General features: G+C 38.4%; 1 protein-coding gene across 4 annotated transcripts in view; it reads left to right on the top strand.

Moving 5' to 3' along the window:
- LOC122556556 (gamma-aminobutyric acid receptor subunit alpha-1-like) overlaps window positions 1-11,225 on the top strand; it is a 56,515-nt gene that overhangs the window by 8,502 nt on the left and 36,788 nt on the right. For all 4 annotated transcript variants that reach the window (XM_043703351.1, XM_043703350.1, XM_043703352.1 and 1 more), the window contains exon 6: window positions 9,039-9,121. In XM_043703351.1, the coding sequence (XP_043559286.1) occupies window positions 9,039-9,121 (83 nt within the window). The remainder of the gene's footprint in view (window positions 1-9,038; window positions 9,122-11,225) is intronic.

Genomic DNA, 11,225 nt, shown 5'->3' with positions numbered 1-11,225 from the left:
GATTGCAGGTTAGGGAGGCGGTGCTGAGTTCGAGGGGTTTGGCTGAGACAAGGTGGGGGGAGGGGAAATGAGGAAACTGGAGAAATCTGAGTTCATCCCTTGTGGTTGGAGGGTTCCTAGGTGGAAGATGAGGCGCTCTTCCTCCAGCTATCATGTTGCTATGGTCTGGCGATGGAGGAGTCCAAGGACCTGCATGTTCTTGGTGGAGTGGGAGAGGGAGTTGAAGTGTTGAGCCATGGGGTGGTTGGGTTGGTTGGTCCAGGTGTCCAAGAGGTGTTCTCTGAAACGTTCCGCAAGTAGGCAGCCTGTCTCCCCAATATAGAGGAGGCCAATCATAATCCTAAAATTAATCATATTTCTTCTGGTCAGCATGTGTTGAATGCATTCAAAGTAACTAATTTAGCAGACAGAAAAACTTCTGTCTAAGCAAGATTAATTCTACTGAATGCCCTCAGTCATTTGTGAAAAAACAATTAAGCTATATATATGTTGGCCATTTTCTGTCCTCCATTTTTTTTTTAACTGCATTGAACTGTTATGTCAATTTGGGAACAGATTTTTTTTTTCCTTTCCTTTTATTACTTTATTGGCGTCTCCAATATTAAACTAAACAATCACCCGCTTGACCCAGTGATTCAGGTGTACTTTACGCATTTCACAATACTACTAAAAAATAAGTGTTCTCCTAGAATTTACGAACATTTCCTCATAATTAGCAGTCCTAAACAAGGTTGTCTTCTATAAGATATCACTGTGCACAAAGTGATTGCCATGTTTACCCACATAACAACAGTTAATTCATTCTACATGAAGCTGTTCTGGGATGCTTCTGAAAAATGGAATAAGATATTACGTAGGTGACAATTTTTTGTCCATCCCAATGAAATTGTGGATATAAAATGCTATACTCAGCTACTCATATTGTCACTAGAATGGAACTGTTGTGGTTCTGTTTGCCAAGCTGGGAATTTGTGTTGCAGACGTTTCGACCCCTGTCTAGATGACATCCTCAGTGCTTGGGAGCCTCCTGTGAAGCGCTTCTGTGATCTTTCCTCCGGCATTTATAGTGGTTTGTCACTGCCGCTTCCCGTTGAATGCAACATTATAAAACTTCATACAAGCGCAGTTTTATAAAACTACCTGATCCTAGCCTGGTCAATTGAAATGATTCTGTTATAAAGAATGAGAGATTTTCTTCCTCATTGTGTTTCAGCATCATAGGTTAGGAAATGGCATGGATTTAGAGTTTTGTACTGTAAAAGTGCTCCAAAAGAGGTCTTTCCCTTCAAATTCCACCTAATAGCATATACAGGATGCAAACTAGAAATCTAAAAGTGATAGTATTTAGAAAGGCATTTTATATATGAGAATTTTATATCATAATAACCAAAGAGGGACAGCTTCAAAGACCAATCGGCTGCAATCTTAGGTCCCCAGCCCATTGAGATCTGATTTTAACTGTGCTGCAAAGTGATTGAACAGAGCAGATGTCTCCCTGCAGAGGAGAGGGAAATTGATGCATTTTTTTCACAATCGTGCTCTTTCATGCTTCCTAATTTCTGGTCAAGAGGGATATTGTTGATGAATTGGGGACAGACTGCTCCTATAAATTTGGATGTATTGGCTTGTATGATGTTTGCATAGTTTCTAGCTAGTAACTTGATTATGTAGATGATAGAATCACTATCAGGTTTTTGCCATGTTTATGATATACATTATAAAATGCTTTAACTGTCATATTGTTTCAATAGTGGTCTATATGTTAATAGATATTAAAGGTCTGTACTTGCAGGGTAGCTGATATATTTTTCTGGGCATAGTAATGAGCAAACATGATGTTATCAATGAAACATTATACATTATAATCCATAGCCTATCTGTAGTGGACAGATATTTGTTCATGAAATTCAAATTTTTATTGTAATGGATTGGGCACGGGCTTTCAATGGTTGGGGGAGATGATGGGTGTTGCGAAGGACTGCAAATGTTTGTAGTGTTGAGACAAAAAGATTTTGAATTCAACTTTGTCTGAAACTTGCATTGTTTGTGATAATTTACAGTTAGTCTGACATTAATTTGCCACTAATACATTCTATTTAAAGCTACATTGTTATAGTAGCATAGAAAATGTTGAAGTGGGGAAAACATATCAGCAAGCATTATCTGATACCAATGAGAAAAACATGGAAGAAAATATTCACAGGGTACATTAATGTTAAAGAGAGTGTCACTGAGGGATAGCAAATGAGGATGGAACCTGTATCCATCTAGGTCTCCAAAATCTCCATTTCACTTGAAAGAAGAAAAGCCTCCACCTGTCCTGTACAGGAAGCCTCTAATTTGGAAGCTTCCAGATTCCCACCCTTTGATGTGCCTGGAGAAAGTAAGAATGCCAGGATGTTGAGCAGAAATTTTGGAAACCAGGTAGGGTTATAGCTTGGATGTGTGAAGAAGTGACCTCACCCCATTTTACCTGGTGGTTAATTATTAGATGATGCTTTTTTCCCACAGAATGTCACTGGGACTACTCCAACCTTATTTTATCCTGCATTTGGAAGTTCAGTTTGCCATTCTAATAGCTCTAGCAGAACATCTTTCTCCACTGAGTTGGCTCAACCCAACTTCAAGAGATAATGCAGGAACCATTTTTTAATCCTGAAGAGTCGGGGTCAGCATAGATACTCTTGGTACATACATGACTAGAATAAGGTTCTGAACACTGTGATAAAATATTATAAGTAACTCAATAAATTAGGATTCAAGAGAAGGTTAGTCAATGTACTTTAGTAATTGCTGCCAAGAATTTAATTTTATATATTGGTAATAGCATGATTAGCAATTGGAGAAAGTGATTATCAAGAGATGCTTCCTACACATGTTTATGATAGGTCTGAAAATTAAACAATGGACGTGAATGAATCTTACAAAAATGACAATGGAAAGAATGATTCTTGATGTGAAATGTTCAGTTTCAGTACAAATCCACACCCAGACACAAATGAAAACAACAAGAACACAGAGAGGGTGAGAAATGGCAAAAAGACAACATGAATGACTCTTTACTTGAATGGACATAATATTCACAACAAAGTAAGCAAACTAAAGGCACAAATAAAGGTTAATAGGTGTGATCATATAGCCATTAGAGATATAGGTTGGGAACTAAACATTTGAGGCTATGTGAATCTTTGAAAGAACAGACAGAAATGGAAGGGTGGTGGAGTAGTTTTTTTTATGGGAAGTCTATGGGATGAAATAAATACACAATAGCAAGAAGTGATCTTGGTATGGAAGTTGTAGAATCCATATCATTAGAGCGAGGGGAAGAAGATACTGATCAGTGTAATCTATTAGCCCCTGATAGTAGTTATACTGTAGGACAAAGTGTAAGGAGGGAATATAAAAAAGGAGTGAATTAATTCACAGAATATAGAGTTTACAATACAGAAGGAGGGCATTCTACCCATTATGTCTGTAACTAGCTAGTCCCATTCTCCAGACCTTTCTTTATAGTCCTCAAAATTCATCACTTTCTGATGTATATCCAGCTCTGTTTTGAGATCTCGTATGGAATCTTTCTCCACTACACTCACTGGCAGCACATTCTAAATCTTAGCAAATCTCTGAGAAAAGAAGTTTCTTTTCATTTTATTTCTGGCTGTGTTGCCGACAGCCTTGAAATTGTGACCCCTAATTACTGACACATCAACTAATGGAAATAGAATATCCTTCTTTATCCTGTCAAAATTGTTCATAATTTTGAACACATCAATAAGATCACCTTGTAATTTTCTCTGCTCCCAGGTGAATAAGCCCAATTTCTCTAATCTTGCCTTGTATCTTAAGTCCCTCATTCCTGGTATCATTCCAGTAAATTTCCTTTGCACTCTCTCCAGGGCTTTAACATCATTTCTTAAATAAGTTGCTCATAACTGAACGCAATACTCCATATGTGGTCTGATCAATGATTTGTAGAGGTGTAGCATCATTTTCTTGCTTTTATATTCTGCCTCTGTTTATAAGCACAAGGATTCTATAAACCTTCTAAACAATTGTTTCAATTTGCCTGACCACCTCCAGAGAATTATGTACTTGAACCTCAAGGTCCCTCCGCTCCTGTAATCCCCTCAAAGTTGTAACACTGAGCCTGTATTGTCTCTTGGTGTTTCTTCTATCAAAATGCATTACCTTGCATTTGTCTGCATTGAAACTTACCTGCCAGCTGTCTGCTCATTTGACCAACATGTCAACATCCTTCTGAAGTCCCTCAGCATTGTCCTCACAATTCACTAGTCTCCCTAGCTTAGTATTATCTACAAATTTAGAGATTTATATAGATCAGAAAAAGCAAGGTACCCAACACCGGGGAACTCCATTTTAAGCTTGTCTCCAATCTGAGAAATGCCCATCTATGCCGCTCCTGTGAATCCTGTCTTTTAGCCAATTTCTAATTCATGCTACCAAGGACCCATCAATCCAAACATTTCTAATTTGCTAACAAACCTGCCCTGTGACAATGTATCAGATACTTACTTTCTGAAAGTCCAAATATACAACATCCATAGCATGACCTTTATCCACTGCCTGTGTTATTTTGTCAAAGAACTCAATCAAATTTGTCAGACATGAACTGTCCTTGACAACGCCACATTGCAAATTCTTGTCAGCAATTAAAAAAGTAAGCAAGTTGACTAATCTTCTCCTGAAGCATAAATTATTGAGTTACTTCTAACATCTTGTAGCAGTGTTCACAACCTTATAGTAGACATATATGTGCCAAGAGTATCTGTGCTGACCCCTTTATAAGCATTAACTTATATTTCTCCAAGTGTACATTTACCTCATCCAGTACTATGGCTATCATCAGTTCTCCCACTGTTGGCATCAAACTGACAGGTCTGGAATTTCCTGGGTTATCCTTTGCCTCTTTCTTAAACAACTGTCACAGTTCCAATCCTCTGGTTTTTTGGCACTAATCTTCTGTTCGGAGAGGCCTGGGAAAATGGTTGTCAGTAGATCTGCAATTTGTTCCTTTACGTCTCTCAGCAATCTAGGATGCATCCTCTCCTTGTCTGGTGATTTCTCTACCTGGAGTGCTGCCAGCTTTTTCACACTTCTTCTTTAACAATCACTCTACTGTGTAGTTGCTCAACACCCACATTTTCAATTCCACTATTGTCATCACTTTCTAATTTGTTAAAGATAGAAGCAAAATACTGATCTAGTACCTCTACCATTCTCTTTGTTTCAGTGAGCAGCTTATCTTATTTGTTTCTTACAGGCCCCACTCAACCCTTCACTAAACTTTAAATATTAATATATTGGAAGAACATTTCACTTTTTGTTTTAGCACAGCCTGTCACCCTTTCCTCATGCTTACACTTAGACATGTAGGTGATTTTCATTTTCATGTAGATTGGGGCAGATTGACAGAAGAAGCCTGAGGAAGAATTCAGAATGTATTTTAGAATTTCCCATACCAAAGTTTTATCCCAACCAGTGATCAGGCTATTTTTAATCGTGTAATATGCAATGAGGCATGTTTAATAAATGATGTCAGAGTGAAGGACCCTTTGAAAACAATGACCATGATGTGGTAGGAATTAACATTCTGTTTGTGTGAGAAACTTGGATTGGAAACAATTGTGCTAAATTTAGTTAAGAATAATTACAAAGGAATGAAGGTAGAGCTGGCTGGAGTGTATTTGGGAAAGGAAAATTAGCAGCAAGGACAGTTGAGGAACAATGGCAAACATTGAACAAAAATAGTTTGAGTCACAGTAAAGATATATCCCATTGACCAGAAAGGATTCTGGGAAGGGAATAAACTAATCATGGTTAACCTGGGAAGTTAAGGATCATATCAACTTGAATGTGAAAAAAAACATTAAATAGGGTAAAGATTAGTGGTAAGGCAAAGGATTGGGAAGGTCTTAAAACCCAACAAAAGATGATCAAAGAAATAATAAAAAAAGGAGACAATAAACTTTGAGAGGCAACTTGCAAATAATACCAAGACAGACAGTAAGACTCTTGCAAGGACATTGCAACACAGTTGAATATTTTGCATCAGTCTTCATGATATAAAACATTAATAGCATTCCAGATATACTAAATATGCAAACAGGTTAATTACAAGTAATTTTACAAAGTTCTTCAACTGGAAAATAACAGTATAATTCTTTGATTCGGCTTAAAATGATTGATCAGGAATAACTCACATTCAAAGCCCAGGAAAAACAAATCTATCCATGTTCAAAAATGAGTAGGACAAAATATATATCAATGATTACATACAAAGCAATACTTGAAAAGTTCAAGTTTTATCTGTTGTTTCCAATCTGTGAAATATAAATTAGATTTATATTTATAGCAAAAATGCATAATGTACACAACAATTTATATTCTGATTATGTAATTCATATTCCTAGACTTGCAGGTACTATTAAAAATAGTGTCCCATATTTTGATGTCAAAATAATATTGAAGGTTTTAGCACTCATTAACATTTATGTCAAATGGTACAACAATTTTAGGCAAGGGACTGATGCATGGTATCCTCAAATTAATGTCAGAGGTGGGCTGTATCTTGAAAACACCACCTCTTGTTCACTATTAACCTGTGACTGATGTGAAATTATCACTATTGCACAATAGTTATGAGCTAAGCTAATCATAGAGTGTTAAGCATTGGTTATTTTACACTAAATTTTACACATTTAATGACATGTTAAGTATTAATTATTGCCAATCAGCCTCTTTGGCACTGCAGATTATCTACTACATTTAAAGATTTTTATTTAGAATTTTCTTTTCCCCTTGTTCTCAATCGCTCTTTGTGCAATCCTCTTTCTCCACCTCATCATTATCTTTGTGTGCCTGATTAGAGATTGAGTTGGCCAAATCAAATTTTACTTTCATTCTCAGCATTGTTAATTTCACATTCTTTGAATTTATTTGATAAGGAGTTACCCTGATAATTGCCTGTTTGCTCAGGTTCTCCTCGAACGTTTAGCATTTTTCCATGCAAACATAAAAGGGCAAGTCTAATCAATGACAGACACTGTTCAATGCCCTGGCACTGCAATTTATGGCCCACTTATATTTGCATTGATAGGATATCACAGTGGTTAAACCATGAACTGAATCTTCTGAGCAGCATCAATCAGCATCTTTTGCAAGGAGAGAAGATAAGTGTGCAAGGTAAGACAGTGGAGGGGGCTAGGATGGCAGGTGGGTGGATGAGGAGGTAGGGTGCCAGTTTGCTCAGTGAAGGTGAAGCGTAGGAGGGGAATATGGTGGTAATTGTGCCAGTTGAGTGGTTGAAGCTGTGTGAAGTAAAGTGGGTGAGAGTCCATAGAGGCAGGTGGGTGAAGGGTACTGAGGAAGGTTGTTGATTAACAAGGAGGCAAGTGTGTGGTTGATGAGCTCTGGTGACAGGTGAAGGAGGGGCAAGTGGTGGGAAAATGGGTCACAGGGTAGGAGGCAGGGTGGACAATGTGATTATGATGGCAGGTGCTCTAGGGGATAGGGTATAAGGTGGATAAGGGGGTAGAGTGCAGTGTGGGTGAGAGGGTAGTGTGGCAGGTATGTGGGTGAGGAGGAGACATGACAATTGAGTAAGAGATAAGGTGGCAGGTGGATAGGTGAGAAAGTATGGTGGTAGGTGAATGTGGGGAGTAGAGTGGCAGGTGGTTGAGTAGGTTGGATGGTGAATGGATAGGTGAATGGATAAGGGAATAGAGTGGCAGAAAGGAAATGGAGGGATTAGGAGGGCAGATGAGTGTGGAATATGTGTGGCAGATAGGTGGATGAGCATAGAGTGACAACTGGGTAGATGAGTAGGTAGGATAGAATATGACAGGGTACACCTGGCTAATAGCTGGATAATGGGGTAGAGTGGGTCAGATTGAAAGGGTTCAAGTTAGTGGGACTGGGCTTTAGAGGGGGAATGCTGGGTTATCCAGGGGGACAGTTGAGGTTTGATTTTAGGGGATCACGTATTAAAGGGGTGTATTTGGGTAATCAAGTTTTGGAGGTGTTTAGAGTATGCAGGGTATTAGATTTCTGTGAGGGTGGGAGGGGCGTGGTTTGATTTTTGGAGGGGTAAATTGGGTTCCAGGTGTGAATCAGGGTGTGAGGCTGCCATGTTGGATGTTGGGGAGCATCAAACTTCAGTGGTTTGGGGGTTTCAGAGGGGGCGCAGTGTAACTGATAAGAGTGTCAGTTTTATGGTTACCTAGATTTCAATTCCTCTAACATTTTCTGATGAATAATTCAGGTAGGTACATTAGAATCCTTTGACTGTAACTCAGGGTTGGAAGCTTTGTCAGAGTTATATATGTTGTTTAATGCTCATCAGGAAGGTTGAACTTGCTGGGGTAATAACCATGTATTCAGTGTATCTGATCTTGACAGTTCCTGTAGCATACCTGACTGATATGTTCAGTCTCTGACTATCTGGAGACTAGAAGATCTGGGCCAGTGTAACCAAACTGCTTCATCTGTTACTTTGGAGCAATAGAATCCCCCAAATGCCTAGGTAGATACATCTTTGATTGTGTGCTTACTGGAAATATAAATTACAAATGCTTGAATTAATTAAATATTATCACGCAAATTAACATTGCTACTCCATGTGATCTTGCTTTTTTTTCTCATATGTGCAGGAGGAGAAATTTGTTCATGGAGCACTACTATGAATAGGATGCCTGGGTGCAGGCAGCACTGTCAGCTGAGTGATCAGCAGCTTTCAAAGTTATGCTACAAAACAAAAATCTCCCTGCTTTATTTTATTTCTTGTGTAGTATGAATTTTTTTATTTCAAATGTATTTGTTATTTCACTGATGCTTACATTTGATTTTTGTTGAAAAGTGCAGTTGAAGCTTATTTTCTTGCAATCATCTGGACATAATTGCAAGAATATCAAATTTCAAAGAGAAAAACAATATCTATGTTTAGTTAATGCAGATTGAAATTGTTTGTATGATTTCAAAGTGTGGATTAGGTATTTACATCGTGTTTTTTTTATTTGTAGATTGACAGTTCGTGCTGAGTGTCCTATGCATTTGGAAGATTTCCCAATGGATGCTCATGCATGTCCTCTAAAATTTGGCAGTTGTAAGTAAAGACATTTCTGTTAATTTCTGTTCTTTGCTGTGTATATTTTGTGCAAGCACAGGCTCTTAAGTTAATGAATTTAGTAGTAGAGGGTATGGACTATTCAAGTCCAGCCCTAATTGTTTTGAAAAAAGAAATATTACCATAATTCCCTTTTAATTAGTACTGTTCACTATTAGGACAAATGTGAGAAAGCCATCTCCTCAGTAGCCTTTTTAATGGAGACAGGTTCACTTTTATTTTAGGAGGTTGATACCTTTTTTTACTAGAAGTAATTATTATCATTTATTTTAAAGAAAAGTATCAAATATAATTGGCTTCAACTTTTCATTGTTTGATACTTAATTGAAATATATTTAATGGGATAAATATTTAAAATGTTATGCTTGAAATATTTTAATGAGTTTCATGGAAGCATGATTTATTATTGAGCTGTATTCACTAATTACAGTCTTAGAGATGTACAGCATGGAAACAGACCCTTCGGTGCAACTTGTCTATGCTGACCAGATATCCTAAACAAATCTGGTCACATTTACTAGCATTTGGCCCATATCCCTCTGAACCCTTCCTCATCAAATGCCCATCCAGATACCTTTTAAATGTTGCAATGGTATTAGCCTCCACCTCTTCCTCTGGCAGCTCATTCCATACACACACACTACCCTCTGCATGAAAAAGTTGCCCCTTAGGTCCTTTTAAATTTTTACCTTCTCATCTTAAATTTATGCCTTCTACTTTTGGACTCCCCCACCCCAGGGAAAAGACCTTCTCTATTTACCTATCCATGACCCTCATGATTTTATAAACCTTTATAAGGTCACCCTCAATCTCTGACGCTCCAGGGAAAGCAGCTCCAGACTAATCAGCCTCTCCCTATAGCTCAAGCCCTCCAAACCTGGCAACATCCTTGCATATCTTTTCTGAACCCTTTCAAGTTTCACAACATCCTTCCCATAGGAGGGAGACCTGAACTGCACACAGTATTCCAAAAGTGGCCTAACCAATGTCCTCTACGGTTGCAACATGACCTCCCAACACCTTTACACAATGCACTGACTAATAAAGGCAAGCATACCAAATGCAATCTTCATTACCTATCTACTGGGATCTCCACTTTCAAGGAATGATTAACCTGCTCTCCAAGTTCTCTTTGTTCAGCCACACTCCCCAGGACCTTACCAAGAAATGAATAAGTTCTACCCTGATTTGCCTTTCCAAAATGTAGCACCTCATATTTATCTAAATTAAACTCCATCTGCCACTCCTTGCCCCATTGGCACATCTGATCAAGATCCCATTGCACACTGAGGTAAGCTTCACAGTCAACTACACTTCCAATTTTGGTGTCATCTGCAAACTTATTAATCATATCTCCTATGTTCACATTCAAATCTTTTATGTAAATTATGAAAAACTGTGGATCCAACATGGTCCTTGTGGCACACTGCTGGTCACAGGCCTCCAGTCTGAAAAGTAACCTTCCACCACCACCCTCTGTCTTCTACCTTTGAGCCATTTCTGTATCAAATGGCTAGTTCTCCCTGTATTCCATGTCATTTAACCTTGCTAACCAGTCTCCCATGAAGAATCTTGTCGAACGCCTTATCGAAGTCCATGTAGATCATGTCTACTGCTCTGCTCTCATCAATCCTCTTTGTTATTTCTTCAAAAAACTCAGTCAAGTTAGTGAGACACGATTTCCCATGCACAAAGCCATGTTGAATATCCTTAATCAGTCCTCGCCTTTCCAAATTTTTGTACATCCTGTCCTTTAGGATTCTCTCCAACAAATTGCCCACCACCAATGTCAGACTCACTGGAATATAGTTCACTGGCTTGTCCTTACCACCCTTCTTAAACAGTGGCACCACATTAGCCAACCTCCAGTCTTTCAGTACCTCACTTGTAACTATCGATGAGACAATTATCTCAGCAAGGGGACCAGCAATCACTTCCCTAACTTCCCGCAGAATTCGAGGATGCCCCGATCAGGTCCTGGGGATTTGACCACATTTATGCATTTTAAGACATCCAACACCACCTTCTCTGAAATATGGGCATTTATCAGGATGTCGCTATTTGTTTCCTTGTATTCTTTATC

This window comes from Chiloscyllium plagiosum, chromosome 14 (genome assembly GCF_004010195.1).
Source record: "Chiloscyllium plagiosum isolate BGI_BamShark_2017 chromosome 14, ASM401019v2, whole genome shotgun sequence".
NCBI lineage: Eukaryota > Metazoa > Chordata > Chondrichthyes > Orectolobiformes > Hemiscylliidae > Chiloscyllium > Chiloscyllium plagiosum.
This window is presented reverse-complemented; position numbering and strand designations above follow the sequence as displayed.